General features: G+C 37.4%; 1 protein-coding gene across 4 annotated transcripts in view; it reads right to left on the reverse strand.

The window, feature by feature from the left end:
• dnm2b (dynamin 2b) overlaps window positions 1-11,359 on the reverse strand; it is a 54,848-nt gene extending 43,489 nt beyond the window's left edge. For all 4 annotated transcript variants that reach the window (XM_079812542.1, XM_079812541.1, XM_079812540.1 and 1 more), the window contains exons 1-2: window positions 10,998-11,359; window positions 787-860 (exon numbers count right to left, since the gene is read on the reverse strand). In XM_079812542.1, coding sequence (XP_079668668.1) covers window positions 787-860; window positions 10,998-11,158 — 235 coding nt within the window. In that variant the 5' untranslated portion in view covers window positions 11,159-11,359. The remainder of the gene's footprint in view (window positions 1-786; window positions 861-10,997) is intronic.
• Window positions 11,360-18,565: the final 7,206 nt, after the last annotated feature.

Consider the following 18,565-nt stretch of genomic DNA (forward strand, 5'->3'; position numbering starts at 1 on the left):
AACACACATTAATACACCATAATCACATTATTAATATCATATTCCCTGTTCATTTTAGTGTGCGTTTGAGTTATTTAGTCGTGTTTTTGGAATAAATCGACTTCTTAATGCTCTGATTAAATATGCCAAACTCATCTTCTGAACACAAATGAAGGGATTTGTAATGAAATGAGAGATTTCTGTCCTCCATTGACAGGCTAAGCAACTTCAGAAAGTTCATAAAGAGAAACTGATCCATACGGATCATTGAGCGGATGATTCCAGATGTTCTGGAGAGACTCCATGGCTTTATATGATGAAGGAAAGCCTGAGGGGTTTGAGCCAGGAAATGACCACAGGATTCTCATTAATGGGTGAACTGGCCCTTTAAGAGATGGACCGACTGTTCATTTATTCATACATTTGATCTGCATTATACAGTAAATTACAGTTTTTATGAACGGATTCTTCCATTCCCGCAACGCAGAAATCATATTTAATGCCATGATATTGAATTTTAGACTTTCTGATGAAATGTAAGACATTTTAAGGGCCTTAAACTGCTCTTCGACATGTTTGTCCTGTGTGGGCCACCGTAGCTTCTCTATGTGCTCTGAAAGGGAGGGGCGAGCTACACCGCTAGATGCCGCTAAAACTTACACACTGCACCTTTAAGACCCGCAGAAACCCCGTTTTCTTTGTGAGCAAACTGTAATTCAAAGATGATTTTTAGCGCCATCATAATGTATTATTGTGATATAATTTCGAGGATGTGATGTGTGTAAGAAGGTGTGATGTGTGTTTTACCCGCTTTACTGTAGACCAGCTGGAGAATCAGAGGCCTGCGCGTCACAATGCCGGACCCTCGGGGCAGAAAGTCTCTGAGAAACAGAGAGAGTGTGTGAAAACTTCATCACTACACACTGAAAACTGAGAAAAGAGCAATAACTCACACACACACACACACACACACACACCCTTAGAGACGAGAAATCATGTTTCACTTCCCAGAGCAAAGTGCACTGACATGAGATTGTCACATACATGTGTGTGTGTGTGTGTGTGTATATGTGTGTGTGTGTGTGTGTGTGTCTTCCTGTTGCCCAAGCAGGAATCCTGAAGATGTCAAGTCAGCACACGCTGAAATCTGTCTCAAACACACAGTTATTATCTTCATTTCCAGCCCGTATGCCGTCATTCTTCCCATAAACTGAGTCACATTATGGGCGACTGTGATGGTGCTTTCGGAGAGAGACACGCGTGCGGTCACAATGAATTGCTGTATTGTTGAACAGATCTGCAGAAATCGCTCATAAAAACGGGTTTGTGTCAACATAAAGGTCAGTAAATGGTGCATTTCCATACTATGGACGTCAACTGTTTGATTATATTCATCAGAATATCTTTTGTGTGTCCAGCAGAAGAAATAAAGTCATTCAGGTTTAGAACTTGAACTATCCCTTTAAGGCCGGTTTACACCAACAACAATATCTATGCCTTTAAAGGGATAGTTCACCCAAATATTTAAACAACCCCATGATTTACTGCCCCTTAAGTCATCCTAGGTGTGTATGACATTCACAAGCAGAGATATATTAATACATATCCTATTAATAAATATCCTATTAATAAATATCCAGAATGGCTGTTTCTGTTTTGAAGTCCATAAAAGCGTCCATCATAAAAGTGCATCTGTCCATCATAAAAGTGCATCTGTCCATCATAAAAGTGCATCTGTCCATCATAAAAGTGCATCTGTCCATCAAAAAAGTGCATCTGTCCATCATAAAAGTGCATCTATCCATCATAAAAGTGCATCTGTCCATCAAAAAAGTGCATCTGTCCATCATAAAAGTGCATCTGTCCATCATAAAAGTGCATCTATCCATCATAAAAGTGCATCTATCATCATAAAAGTGCATCTGTCCATCATAAAAGTGCATCTGTCCATCATAAAAGTGCATCTGTCCATCATAAAAGTGCATCTATCATCATAAAAGTGCATCTGTCCATCATAAAAGTGCATCTATCCATCATAAAAGTGCATCTATCATCATAAAAGTGCATCTGTCCATCATAAAAGTGCATCTGTCCATCATAAAAGTGCATCTGTCCATCATAAAAGTGCATCTATCATCATAAAAGTGCATCTGTCCATCATAAAAGTGCATCTGTCCATCATAAAAGTGCATCTATCCATCATAAAAGTGCATCTGTCCATCATAAAAGTGCATCTGTCCATCATAAAAGTGCATCTATCCATCATAAAAGTGCATCTGTCCATCAAAAAAGTGCATCTGTCCATCATAAAAGTGCATCTGTCCATCATAAAAGTGCATCTGTCCATCATAAAAGTGCATCAAAAGTGCATCTGTCCATCATAAAAGTGCATCTGTCCATCATAAAAGTGCATCAAAAGTGCATCTGTCCATCATAAAAGTGCATCAAAAGTGCATCTGTCCATCATAAAAGTGCATCTGTCCATCATAAAAGTGCATCTGTCCATCATAAAAGTGCATCTGTCCATCATAAAAGTGCATCAAAAGTGCATCTGTCCATCATAAAAGTGCATCAAAAGTGCATCTGTCCATCATAAAAGTGCATCAAAAGTGCATCTGTCCATCATAAAAGTGCATCAAAAGTGCATCTGTCCATCATAAAAGTGCATCTGTCCATCATAAAAGTGCATCTGTCCATCATAAAAGTGCATCTGTCCATCATAAAAGTGCATCTATCCATCATAAAAGTGCATCTGTCCATCATAAAAGTGCATCTGTCCATCATAAAAGTGCATCTGTCCATCATAAAAGTGCATCTATCCATCATAAAAGTGCATCTGTCCATCATAAAAGTGCATCAAAAGTGCATCTGTCCATCATAAAAGTGCATCAGTCCATCATAAAAGTGCATCAGTCCATCATAAAAGTGCATCTGTCCATCATAAAAGTGCATCAGTCCATCATAAAAGTGCATCTGTCCATCATAAAAGTGCATCTGTCCATCATAAAAGTGCATCAAAAGTGCATCTGTCCATCATAAAAGTGCATCAGTCCATCATAAAAGTGCATCAGTCCATCATAAAAGTGCATCAAAAGTGCATCTGTCCATCATAAAAGTGCATCAAAAGTGCATCTGTCCATCATAAAAGTGCATCAGTCCATCATAAAAGTGCATCTGTCCATCATAAAAGTGCATCAAAAGTGCATCTGTCCATCATAAAAGTGCATCAGTCCATCATAAAAGTGCATCAGTCCATCATAAAAGTGCATCAGTCCATCATAAAAGTGCATCTGTCCATCATAAAAGTGCATCAGTCCATCATAAAAGTGCATCTGTCCATCATAAAAGTGCATCTGTCCATCATAAAAGTGCATCAAAAGTGCATCTGTCCATCATAAAAGTGCATCAGTCCATCATAAAAGTGCATCAGTCCATCATAAAAGTGCATCTGTCCATCATAAAAGTGCATCTATCCATCATAAAAGTGCATCTGTCCATCATAAAAGTGCATCAGTCCATCATAAAAGTGCATCTGTCCATCATAAAAGTGCATCAGTCCATCATAAAAGTGCATCTGTCCATCATAAAAGTGCATCAGTCCATCATAAAAGTGCATCTGTCCATCATAAAAGTGCATCAAAAGTGCATCTGTCCATCATAAAAGTGCATCAAAAGTGCATCTGTCCATCATAAAAGTGCATCTGTCCATCATAAAAGTGCATCTATCCATCATAAAAGTGCATCTGTCCATCATAAAAGTGCATCTGTCCATCATAAAAGTGCATCAGTCCATCATAAAAGTGCATCTGTCCATCATAAAAGTGCATCTGTCCATCATAAAAGTGCATCTATCCATCATAAAAGTGCATCTGTCCATCATAAAAGTGCATCTGTCCATCATAAAAGTGCATCTATCCATCATAAAAGTGCATCTGTCCATCATAAAAGTGCATCTATCCATCATAAAAGTGCATCTGTCCATCATAAAAGTGCATCTGTCCATCATAAAAGTGCATCTGTCCATCATAAAAGTGCATCAAAAGTGCATCTGTCCATCATAAAAGTGCATCTGTCCATCATAAAAGTGCATCAAAAGTGCATCTGTCCATCATAAAAGTGCATCTATCCATCATAAAAGTGCATCTGTCCATCATAAAAGTGCATCTGTCCATCATAAAAGTGCATCTGTCCATCATAAAAGTGCATCTATCCATCATAAAAGTGCATCTGTCCATCATAAAAGTGCATCTGTCCATCATAAAAGTGCATCTGTCCATCATAAAAGTGCATCTATCCATCATAAAAGTGCATCTGTCCATCATAAAAGTGCATCAAAAGTGCATCTGTCCATCATAAAAGTGCATCAGTCCATCATAAAAGTGCATCAGTCCATCATAAAAGTGCATCAGTCCATCATAAAAGTGCATCAGTCCATCATAAAAGTGCATCAGTCCATCATAAAAGTGCATCTGTCCATCATAAAAGTGCATCTGTCCATCATAAAAGTGCATCAGTCCATCATAAAAGTGCATCTGTCCATCATAAAAGTGCATCTGTCCATCATAAAAGTGCATCAAAAGTGCATCTGTCCATCATAAAAGTGCATCAGTCCATCATAAAAGTGCATCAGTCCATCATAAAAGTGCATCTGTCCATCATAAAAGTGCATCTATCCATCATAAAAGTGCATCTGTCCATCATAAAAGTGCATCAGTCCATCATAAAAGTGCATCTGTCCATCATAAAAGTGCATCAGTCCATCATAAAAGTGCATCTGTCCATCATAAAAGTGCATCAGTCCATCATAAAAGTGCATCTGTCCATCATAAAAGTGCATCAAAAGTGCATCTGTCCATCATAAAAGTGCATCAAAAGTGCATCTGTCCATCATAAAAGTGCATCTGTCCATCATAAAAGTGCATCTATCCATCATAAAAGTGCATCTGTCCATCATAAAAGTGCATCTGTCCATCATAAAAGTGCATCAGTCCATCATAAAAGTGCATCTGTCCATCATAAAAGTGCATCTGTCCATCATAAAAGTGCATCTATCCATCATAAAAGTGCATCTGTCCATCATAAAAGTGCATCTGTCCATCATAAAAGTGCATCTATCCATCATAAAAGTGCATCTGTCCATCATAAAAGTGCATCTATCCATCATAAAAGTGCATCTGTCCATCATAAAAGTGCATCTGTCCATCATAAAAGTGCATCTGTCCATCATAAAAGTGCATCAAAAGTGCATCTGTCCATCATAAAAGTGCATCTGTCCATCATAAAAGTGCATCAAAAGTGCATCTGTCCATCATAAAAGTGCATCTATCCATCATAAAAGTGCATCTGTCCATCATAAAAGTGCATCTGTCCATCATAAAAGTGCATCTGTCCATCATAAAAGTGCATCTATCCATCATAAAAGTGCATCTGTCCATCATAAAAGTGCATCTGTCCATCATAAAAGTGCATCTGTCCATCATAAAAGTGCATCTATCCATCATAAAAGTGCATCTGTCCATCATAAAAGTGCATCAAAAGTGCATCTGTCCATCATAAAAGTGCATCAGTCCATCATAAAAGTGCATCAGTCCATCATAAAAGTGCATCTGTCCATCATAAAAGTGCATCAGTCCATCATAAAAGTGCATCTGTCCATCATAAAAGTGCATCTGTCCATCATAAAAGTGCATCAAAAGTGCATCTGTCCATCATAAAAGTGCATCAGTCCATCATAAAAGTGCATCAGTCCATCATAAAAGTGCATCAGTCCATCATAAAAGTGCATCTGTCCATCATAAAAGTGCATCAAAAGTGCATCTGTCCATCATAAAAGTGCATCAAAAGTGCATCTGTCCATCATAAAAGTGCATCAGTCCATCATAAAAGTGCATCTGTCCATCATAAAAGTGCATCAAAAGTGCATCTGTCCATCATAAAAGTGCATCAGTCCATCATAAAAGTGCATCAGTCCATCATAAAAGTGCATCAGTCCATCATAAAAGTGCATCTGTCCATCATAAAAGTGCATCAAAAGTGCATCTGTCCATCATAAAAGTGCATCAAAAGTGCATCTGTCCATCATAAAAGTGCATCTATCCATCATAAAAGTGCATCTGTCCATCATAAAAGTGCATCAGTCCATCATAAAAGTGCATCTGTCCATCATAAAAGTGCATCAGTCCATCATAAAAGTGCATCTGTCCATCATAAAAGTGCATCAGTCCATCATAAAAGTGCATCTGTCCATCATAAAAGTGCATCAAAAGTGCATCTGTCCATCATAAAAGTGCATCAAAAGTGCATCTGTCCATCATAAAAGTGCATCTGTCCATCATAAAAGTGCATCTATCCATCATAAAAGTGCATCTGTCCATCATAAAAGTGCATCTGTCCATCATAAAAGTGCATCTGTCCATCATAAAAGTGCATCAGTCCATCATAAAAGTGCATCTGTCCATCATAAAAGTGCATCTGTCCATCATAAAAGTGCATCTGTCCATCATAAAAGTGCATCAAAAGTGCATCTGTCCATCATAAAAGTGCATCTATCCATCATAAAAGTGCATCTGTCCATCATAAAAGTGCATCAGTCCATCATAAAAGTGCATCTGTCCATCATAAAAGTGCATCTATCCATCATAAAAGTGCATCTATCCATCATAAAAGTGCATCTATGAGAATTAATAGGCGTACAGGTTTACAAAGCCCCGCAAAATGATGCTGTGGGGAGACAACAGCCAATAAAACACATGCAGCACACTCGTTACAGACACATGCATATTAAAATATGACCATGGAGATAGAAGAAAAAAAAAGTTGAGGGCACTTTAAGCATTTTAAAATCTAACCTATAACAACAACTGACCAAACGAGGGAGAAACGCGTCAGAACATTAAAAAGGTTGAAGGCAGTCTGAACAAATGGCACACAAGTTTAACACAGAAAGAAAGTTACATTTTTGCCCATTCTTGTTTGAATTGTCAGCCTATTTATTAACTTACATAGTCTTCTGTGTAGCAGAATAACTCGTGATCAGACAGTTCAGTGTCCGTTACTAACGTTACATTTCATTTGAAGAAGACGTTATGAAATAAGTGCGCATACACGCTTCAGTTTATGTTTAGAGCACTACAGTATATGAAATATGTCCATAAAAAACTTAAATGCCCTCGACTCGGTCTATATGTGCTATAATTTGATTTGGACTTTATCCCGATATTTTCTAGTATTTATTGCGATAACGATATCAATGACGATAAATGTAGTATCATTCCGCATTCTGCATGCAGACTCAGAACAACAAACAATGATCTAAAGTAAAACGTACCTGTAATCACATTTGCTCCTATAATACATAATATATATACATTTATTTTTTTTATGTAAAATTCCACACCAGCCTTTTCAGAAAAGGAAAAGTTGCAGATATAATTGTCTTCTGTAAAAGTGCAGGTAATGTTTAAAGCTCCACTGTGTGATATTTTCCCCCATCTAGTGGTGAACTGGTGTATGACCATCCAGTGAATATTAGTTTCTGTTCCTCTCAATTCCGATTTCGTTTTAACTCCTACGGTGGCTGATTTAGTCCAAGATTAACATGGCTTCCAGTTCCACCTCGTCCACATTGGACACGGTGCCATCGAGTGTTAAAACGCCAAAGGCCAAGCTTGAATTTACGGGAATGTCCCTCTTTGGCTAATGTACTTTCAAGATGGAGGATCAACATGGCGACCCGCATTCAAACCCTCACCCGTATGTGTTTACAATGGCATATTATAAACTTACCAGAATACTTTATTACTTGAAAGAAGTAAATATACATTAATGAGCACATATATTTTTGAAAGAACTAAGTGTTTTTAGCTGAGAATAAACTAAAAAAGTTACACAGTGTAGCTTTAAATGTGCTGAAAAACATCACACAATACAAACAATAATAATCAATGACAAGTTTTAAATGTAAACCAATTCTGTATTTATTCATACACTCATGGTGCAAACAGTGGTAAAAATAGCAGAAACAGCAAAAGTAATTATCCCAACCATGTCTTCAGATTACAAAAAAAGTTACAAATAATGATTTAATGATAGAACTTCAGTAATTTGAGTTGATAGGATAATAATACCACGAATTCTTCAACTAATAAAAATGAGCTTCTGGGTTCATGAATATTAATCACGTTGTTAGCGCTCATTCGAACTGATTTGCTGATATCAAAACAGTAATAGGTGCACGCCAGCCAATGAGATTCCCGTCTGTGCATTCGTTTCTTCCTGTTCATGAAAGGCTGAATAATTCCAAATAAACGCCATTATTTTGCAGGAAAATACAACAAAGAATATTGTTTACATGTAGCACGTCAATTCTGTGTGGTATAAGACTCTCTCGCTCTCTCTTTGAGTGTGTGTGAAACAGTCGCGCGCCTCACACTAGTGTTTAATGTGTGTCAAATACACTGCGCATTCATTGAGTTTAACTGAAATAGTAAAATAGTATGCTTCCAAAAGTTCATCTATCCATCATAAAAGTGCATCCATCTCCAAATAAAGGCCTTCTGAAGCGAATCAATGGGTTTGTGTAAGAGAAATATCCATATTTAGCACGTTATAGAGTAAAATATCTAGCTGTCGCAGGACCGCCTTCCCTATTCAACTTACGAATAAAGCGTAACTGGAGACGTCGTAAGTGTTTTTAACTGCAGGAGGCATTTTTTAATATAACTCCGAAAACTACCGTAAGTTTCATTTTATTGTGTAAACTATCCCTTTAACTACAACTATAACGAATCGTCGATGACGTTTTGTTTATTATAAGGGCGCGTTGCCGCTTTAAATGCTCCCGACAGCGGGGTGGAATCTGATTGGCTGTCGGTGTTTATTATAGTTTAGTCATCAGCTGGGGGGGAAAATCGTTGAGAAAGCGACATTTAGGGTGACCACCTGTCCCGCTTTGCGTTGTACCGCACAGCATTTTCACCCCTTGTCCCACATGTCGCATATTGAGAAAATGTCCCGCATTTTCAGCAGTCTGTTGATTTTTAATGATCATATTGAGAAAACATGCATGCGTTCTTTTGCCTTTTTAAGAAAGCATTTTATTTATTATTTTTGCGGCACCATGCGTTTTTCACCTATATTTAACAGCGCTTCGTCAGAAGTAACATCCCGCCTTACACAAATACAAAAGCCGTATTTTAAACCATATCCAATGGTTGAAAAGAAAGGAGTAAACACGGTCACTAGTAGGTTGTGACGGCTGTCAATCAAAATGTGGAACGGTGATTCGTTCCATGTGTTCCCTGTCAGAAAACGAATGGATAGTTCTGTACATATACATATATATATATATATATATATATATATATATATAAAAACTACAATCCCCCCCCCCAATTTTTTATATATATATATATATATATCAGTGCTGTCAGTTAAACGCGTTATTAACGACGTTAACGCAAACCTATTTTAACGGCGTCAATTTTTTTATCGCGAGATTAACGTTCTTTTTGGTCTAACAAACTTTGTAGTTTTTTCACATGCTGTTGCAGCAACTAGTAACGTTAGAAAAACTACAACACCACTCCGGATGTAGCTAGACCGGAAACAAAACATCAGGCACGCTGCGGCTGCCCACACTTGTGGGCCATTAAAAGAGTAGACGTGGATGGCAAGCGTGAGACGCCGAAATGAGAAACGTATTATGCCATGGTTTAACTCAGGGGTCTTCAACTAAAAGTGCTTGTCTTGAGCGCTGCTTTCTGCTCTGATGGTGCGTAGCCTACACACCAGACGCGAATGAAGCGTTTTGCGCGAGTGATTTAAGTCAATGCAAAGACGCAAATAGACATTCTGCGGCGCGGATTAAGCGGCGTGCATGTCGCGTCATTCGCGTCCGGTGTGAACGCACCATCAGTCTCTTCTTCACTGCATGCTTGACCGCGCGTCTGGGTCTGAACGCAACAGTGAGCATTGCAACGTTAACTGTTTCATTAGCCTACGTCAAAAGGCTTCGCGGTCCGGATTCGGACCGGAGTCCGCTAGTTGGCGACCCCTGGTTTAACTGCACTATAGGCGGAGTCCTAGTTTACCTTGCATGTGCACTTTGTAATTTTATTTTGTATCACCCTGTTTTGATCCCTTAGAAAGGGCTGTTGAAGGGGCTGTTTGTGCAACAAAGTATTTTTTTTCACCCTTTTATTGATGGACAGTGTTACATTGTGTGAGCGATTATTTGCTCCAAGTGTGAATGACTGCTTCAAGTGAGAATGTTGGTGTGAAATCGAACACTAAAGTATGCCAATGTTGTTTTCAATAAAACAAACATTTGAACAAAGCAAGCCGATCCACTTTTCTATGTTGATAAGAGCATTAAAATAAGAAAAAATAATGGGACAAAAAGAAATCAAGGGACATTTAGAATAAATAAAAATGTGCGATTAATTTTGATTAATTGTGAGTTAACTATGGCATTAATGCGATTAATCGCGATTAAATATTTTAATCGTTTGACAGCACTAATATATATATATATATATATATATATATATATATATATATATATATATATATATATATATATATATATATATATATATATGAATTAATATAAGATTAACTAATTTAATGTTGTTTTATTTGTTTCATTATTTATTTTAGTTGGATTTTAGTTGCACTTGGTCAGAACTGTTTCAAAAGTAGCTATCTGCATGATGCCTGTTGCCTTTGGGCTCAGTGATGTTGAATTTAAGATTATACAACAGTTTCAGTTTCATGTCCCACACAAACTTAGTAATCGTCCCACATTTGGTTTGTTTGATGGTGGTCACCCTACATTGAACGGGCCTTTAAATGTTAATGTTTGAGTTAACTATCCCTTTTAAAGTCTGGAATTGTTAATTTTTGACTAGTAGTGATCACTGAACGTTTTGTGAGACACATTTACGAACATTTTTGTTAATCTGAAAGTTGTGATATTATGAGCATTCCGTCGAGTGTAGTAAACAGATGTTGCTCACCTGCCCACGAAGTTCTCCAGCACCGAGCTCTTCCCGGCGCTCTGGCCGCCCACCACCGCGATCTGCGGCAGCTCCAGACTGCAGCTCTGGCCGATGGAGCTGAAGGCGTCCTGCAGTTTGTTGATGAGGGGGATCAGATCCTCCATCCCGCGGTTCCCCATGACGAGCTTTAGTCAAACACCACGGAGAAACTCCACCGATCACTTCATAACTCGCGTGACTGCCGTGACTCAAAATAACCCGTTTTAACACGAATAAAACCGCCTCGAGATGTCAAACTCCACTTGTCAGACAGTGAGAGAAAAGCGACGGCGGAAAGTTTTCCCATCCGGTCAGCAGACCACCATAAACTTCTGAAGGACAGCCCTGGTTCAAACCGCGCGTTCCTATTGGCCACCGCGGATGTCCGTCAAGAGATGGGGCGTTAGAACAGAGACAATATTAGTGTGGTTTAACCCTTCTTTCATTACATACATAAAATACTTTAAGCAATACATAAAATCCTTTAGTAATACATAAAAAAATACTTTTGTATTAGTGAAATACAATTGTACAGCTGTGTCTGAGATAATTTACGCGAGTGTTGACAGTCAAGCACTTGTCACGAAAATGTCAAGGTAATAGTTCGCCCAAAATCTAAAGAAAAACATATATAAAGCACACTTTAAGAGTATCTAAATGCCCACATGAAAAAATACTATATATAGTAAAATTACTCTAGTGTTTTTGAACCGTAAATACTACAGTTAATTAACAAAGTAAATACTATAATATACCACAATTTACTGTAGTATCTTTACTATATTATGTATTTACTAGGGTAATTTTACTATAATATACTATAGTATTTTTTCATGTGGGTGTTTTGCATTGTGATCCTCTGAACTGGCCCATCCTTAAGCCTCGCCTTAAAATCGTTATGACCGTTATTTTATCGGTAAGCCTGTTTACAGTTAAAGGTAGTGTTATCCCACATGAAAAAATACTATGGTAAAATTACTCTAGTAAATAGTGTTTTTGAACCGTAAATATACTACAGTAAATTAACAAAGTGTTGTAAATACTATAATATACTACAATATACTGTAGTATCTTTACTATAGTATGGTTCAAAAACACTATAGTATTTACTAGAGTAATTTTACTGTAATTTTACTATAATATACTATAGTATTTTTTCATGTGGGATGAATTATAAGTAGTCTCACACGAAAATGTCCCGGTAATAGTTTGCCCAAAATCAAAAGAAAAACATATATAGTGCTAAATAAAGCACAATTTAAGACTATCTAAATATTTTTGCATCGTGATAATATTTTCCTCAGAGCCCATCCTGAGCCTCGCCTTAAAATAGTTATGTGTGATATTCTGTAGTGCAACAGAATAGGGAGCCGGAGAGATACTGTACAATTAACGTGTCTTTATTAACAGATGTATACACGGAGCACACGAGCTGAACCTCCACACACAGCATCCGCTTATTCTGTGGTATATCGCCTCCTGTTGTACTAGCGTGCCCTCTAGTGGACACAGGCCCAATTAACATTATACTTCACTACATATGACCGTTCTTTTATCGGACGAGCTTTGTAAGCCTGTTTAGTGTTTACAGTGAATGGTATTATACGAATTATAAGTATAATGTATAGTGAAATTTCACAATGTAAAATTTGTTAATGGTCCTAAAGATTTAGGCTACTTGAAGAAATAAGACAATTCGTGAGAATCTCCCCATGTGAAAAAATACTAGTAAAATCACTCTAGTAAATACTATAGTGTTTTTGAACCACACTATAGTAATACTACAGTAAATTGTAGTATACCTCAGTATTTACTATAGTTTAGCAATTGACTAATACTACCGTATGATGTAGTACCTTTACTATATAGAGTAATTTTACTATAATATAATATAATATACTAGGCTATAGTATTTTTTCATGTGGGCTCACAGTAAAATCCCCAGAGTTAAATTAACACTGCTCAGAGAACATTTGGTCCCACTCTACAGAGTGTTAAAGTAACACTGAATCAGTGTTAAAGTTAATGAGATAATTGAGAGATTAATTAAGTGATGATTGGCCATTAGTGATGAACACCTGATGATAATGAGTAGAATCACTGAAGGAAAGAGAAAAAGAAAAACACAAGAACTACGACTGACTATAAAAAAGACATTAAATCTCTGAAGATCTCAGCAGAGGAGGATTAAACAACTCCACAAACAGCATTACCAGCTTCACACATTACTAACCAGACTGACTTTATTTCTGTCAGACGTCTCTTATTGAGAATTAACAAATGTTTTGTTTGATTTATTGTGAAAATTGTTGACCATCATGGTGATCAGTGTTTTCTTTAGTTGGGCAGTTTGATGACTTTTTAACATTAGTGTTTCTCTGGCTGCTGTAACTGAGTTTGCTATAGCAAGAGTAAACACAATCAGATGCTGTCGGCTGCTCGATGATGAGAATATGATCATTGTATAATGATTTAATTCATTGATTTTATGACTGAGTATAAGCAATATACTATTCACTTTTTTTTATTGTGATTTTAGAAAAGATCCAACACTGTTTTAATCAGAAAAGCTGAATAAGTTTTGCAACCGATTGTACACTAATCGTTTCTAACTCCTGCGAGATGAACTCACACACAGACATCAAGAATCTGCCTATGAATCTCAACAATGGTGACATGTTTCATGCCACAATGCATTCTGGGAGCCATAGATGAGTTTTGCGTGATGCACCCAGAATGCATTGTGGCATGAAGCATGTCACCATTGTTGAGATTCATAGGCAGATTCTTGATATGTGTGTGTGAGTAAAACTCGCAGGAGTTAGAAGTGCTTATTGTGTGATGTGTTATTAAACCGCAGTACAAATCTTACGTAAAATTTTTTTGATAATTGTTTAGTTTCTCTGATAACATTGCTGGATCTTCTGCCCTAGAATCACAAGGCTCCTATAATCAATGACTTTCAGGGGATCAGCAAATAAGGCACTATATGATGATAACAACTGTATCATAAACAACAAGCGTCAAGATTTTCTTGCCATTTTCACCGTAACGAACAGTTACAGCAGCCAGAGAAAAACTTATGTTAGCAAGTCAAGGGTCAAGAGCCCAATTAAAGCAAACACTAATCACAATAATGGTAACTTCAAACAACTTTAATTTTCAATAAAACATCAACATCTAAACCTCAATAAGAGCTTCTGTAGTCATCTGATAGAAATAAAGTCTGTCTGGTTAGTAATGTGTGAAGCTGGTAATGCTGTTTGTGGAGTTGTTTAATCCTCCTCTGCTGAGATCTTCAGAGATTGAATGTCTTTTTAATAGTCAGTCGTAGTTCTTGTGTTTTTCTTTTTCTCTTTCCTTCAGTGATTCTACTCATTATCATCAGGTGTTCACCACTAATGGTCAATTATCACTTAATTAATCTCTTAATTATCTCATTAACTTTAACACTGATTCAGTGTTACTTTAACACTCTGTAGAGTGGGACCAAATGTTCTCTGAGCAGTGTTAATTTAACTCTGGGGATTTTACTGTGCTCAAGTAAAGATCAGACACACATATTTCTTCTGTGATATTTATGCAGATTTCCACACAACAGCACAACTGTTAGTACAATATACAATAGTTATACTTACTCAATAGCTCTATTAACGGTTAATCTTGAGCAAAGTCCCACTTTTAACCAGTTCATTCACATACATGTACTCTGTTAATGAAAATATATGAGTTATATGTCATAAATGTAAATCATGTGTATGCCGTTAGTATGGAAGTCCATTTCCACCACATAAGAAAAAAAATCATACCTTTGTAAATCATAAGGCAAATTTTTTTTTATTTTTTTAAATGAAACCCATTCCATGAAGCTCTACACACTGTTCTTGAGCTCATCTGAAGGCCACAGTGGTGAAAGTGTTCTAAGACTTAAAATGTAATAACAATGGGGTTCAAATAAAGTATCAAAAGCAAGTATTCATATGGTTTTATTGAACAACACTGCTAAAATACATAAAGCAACAAACATAATCAACTTGTGTGCATTATGTATTATAACAAATGCCTGCAGAGGGCGCCAGTCAAGGCATGAGAAGACAATGGCCCTCATTTATCAATCTTGCGTAGAAACGGGCGTATATATTGGCGTAAGATTATGCTTACACTCCTCTCACCGCCTGATTTATGAAGCTGTTCGCACCTCTGAAATCCAGGCGTACGCAAAACCTGCCCTTGATAAATGCCGCGGCTGAAAACGATCGTCATTAGAATAACACGCCCCTATATATTCAAGTCTCCGCCTCCCCCACGCCCTCATTTTACGCCATGGACACTCGGAAGACGGCAAAGAAGCGAAACTTCTCTGACGTGGAGATCGAGACCATCACCAGGGAAGTGGAAAAAAACTAAATTGTTTTATTTGGGAGTTTAAAGAGTGGGATTAAAGGCGCCCACAAAAAGGTGTACGGTGGAAATCCAGTTTAAATAGCTGTTTGGATGAGAAATTACCTATCACAATTCATTATTTTACAGCACGTCTTTTGAAATAATTAGCATTTAATTTCGTATCACATCACATGTATTGGGGTGTACAATAGTGATGATGATGTGATGTGGAGTACCATTCATTCACATTAATATAATTGCAAGACAATTTGTTAGATTCTTATTATTATTATGATTTGTATTATTAATGACGCTTATTGTTATTTAGAAGAAGAATTTCGTTATTATTATTATTTATTTTATTATTATTTAAAAGAAGAAGAATGTCATTTTTATTATTTTGTCAGTCTGAATTATGTTCAGTCCCAGTCCGTGCGCAGCTGCCGGGCCTAACCAACGTCAGGTAAAGCGCACAGGCTCAACTGGAGGAATACATATCAAATGCTTTGGTAAAGTCACACAAATTAAACATTGAAGTCCATGTTGCACAAAAATAAACACTTAAGTTTATAATTACTTCCCTATTCGCACGGGATTAGTATTATCTGGGGACCTCTGGTGATTTGTAATAATCGCAGAGAATGTCTGTGATCTTAATGCTGCCTTCACGTGCTATCGAAATTTGATAATTCCCACTTCTGAAGTCGAGATTACGAGCTCATCCCATTAAAATTTCGAGAGTGGAGTGCGTTCATGTGCAATTTTTACCTAGGAAACTCGAATTTACGATAATTCCGAGAGCACGTGAAGGCAGCATTATGCTGCCTTCACGTGCTATCGGAAATTTCCTAATTCCCACTTTAGAAGTCGTGATTACGAGCTTGTTGCATTCAAGTGCTTTGTTGTCAGAGTGAACAGGAATCATGGTGGACACCAGTTTATTCTTGCCTATTTATTGGGAAAAATCTTATTAAAACCAACATCATATACTTGTCCCATGCAATGACAACCATAAACATTCCAGATAGTCCGCTTCTGACGATTCTGTAGCCTAATTTCAGTCAAATGCAGGCTATTTTCGCTGCGTACCAAACATACAATACGCTTCATATGATTATTACATGTAAATACTACATTAATGTCAAGACAATACGACCTAGCTGGGTTTTTTTTTTGGGGGGGGGGGGGGGGGGGGGGCAATAAAACTACACCTGCCACAGCAGTTTAGTTCTCCCCGCCACCATGTTTAAGGCTTATGACACGCCCATCTCGGGAATTGGGGTATCAAAATTATTTCCGAACTTCCCAGTGGTAAACACGACATCAGAGGGTGTTCATGTGCAATTTTTACCTAGGAAACTCGTATTTACGATAATTCCGATAGCACGTGAAGGCAGCATTAATCCCGTGCAAATCGGCCATGTCTGTAATATGTAAAGTAAAAATTCCCCCGCTAATGACCTACCATATTTCACCAAACACCGAGGTCCTGTGATAATATTAGTCCCGTGCGTATCGGCATCTATTTGGCCGGGATTAGGCGGATCGTATATAATTTTTGCAAGGTTTTTGTGTCCTGTGCGCATTTCTATCTTTATCTTTCACGAAGAATGGAGCTAGGCTGCATATAATGCGCACCGTTATGACTTCCCGTGCGGCCGCACGGATTATAGGCTACTACTTTCACTTTAGAATGAGCACAATTTGGGAGTAATTGCTTGAATGGTGTGTTTAATATTATTCTTAATGAAAAACACAAAAACAGAAAAGTAGCCTACAATGACAACTCGCTTAAATGGCCACTTTTACATTAGCTTTGAAACTGAATCTTCCGTCGTATATTGTTATACGAAATTATTTGTATTAGGCCTACTATAAAACAATCAAAATGATATCGATACGACTGTTTATAATTTCATACAGCTATATAACGAAAAAACATTTTCAAGTAACATCATATCCGGGAGATAAGTCAGTAAATTCGAGTAAAATCACAGCTTATCCCGTGCGAATGCGCCACGCAAAATTCAGATGTGGGGGAGTAATTTCTAAATCACACGAGGTCCCCAGATAATACTTATCCCATGCGAATAGGGCTTTATTTGTTGTTGTTGTTGTTGTTGTTTTTTACAGTGGGTCATAATATAGCATATCTTGGTCAGTGCGTTTTGTGGTGTTAGGAATTGTTTTTCTGCGCATTTTCGCTCTAACTCAAAACGTGCGTACACCACCTCCTGAGCTGGCGTAGGATTTGAGCGTGCCGTACGCCAACGTCCATATTGATAAATCTCAGTCACCGTGGTTTTGGGTGTACGCCAGGTGTACGCTGGAAAATTGGTGAACGCAAGATTGATAAATGAGGGCCATTATGATGATTCTGGATCGGTTTGTTCTTTACTTTAAATGACTACAGCCCCATTGACTCTCTATGTAAATGCATTGATGAAGTTAACAGTTGGATGTGCCAAAACTTTCTTCAGTTAAGGCGAGACACTACAGGTGAATAGGGATTTTTTTTTAATTACAAGATATCACTGTGAAACTTCTCCAGTTTATTACTGGCATAAACATAAGAAAAAAATGTATTACACGTTTTGTGTAAATTAATTTTTTAATATGCAAATGAGGCCTTATATACTTAAATATACGCTCATTTGCATACTTTTCCAAAAACAAAATCTGGAAATTGGAAAGGACAATGTTTAAAATTCTTGGTTCTATTTGTTGACATGTTAGATGAGAGGGCTTTTACAGAGGGGATTCTGGATATCTTATTTTGTGCTTTAGTAAATTAGAGAATACTGACAATAGCCTTAAAAAATCAATTTTCGCCATGTTTTTTGGAGTTAAAGGACCTATAACTCAGGATAGGAATGATATATCAACAAATCCCTCTGTAAAAGCCTTCAGAATATAGTTCAGTATAATGCTGCGTTCACACCAAACGCGAATTGAGCGTCAAAATCGCGTCTACCGCGTCTAGTTTCACGCGCGTACATTTTGAATGCATTCGCGCGTCAGCAGAGAATTGGACGCGCGTAGAAATCGAGCGCTGGAAGCGAAATTGACGCGCGTTCAAGGCACTCCAGGAGAAATATGTCATAAAACACCACTCTGCCTCTTTTCATTTTCATTAAACATATATATTAAGCATTAATAGCCAC

This window comes from Gobio gobio (genome assembly GCF_949357685.1).
Source record: "Gobio gobio genome assembly, chromosome: 3".
Lineage (NCBI taxonomy): Eukaryota > Metazoa > Chordata > Actinopteri > Cypriniformes > Gobionidae > Gobio > Gobio gobio.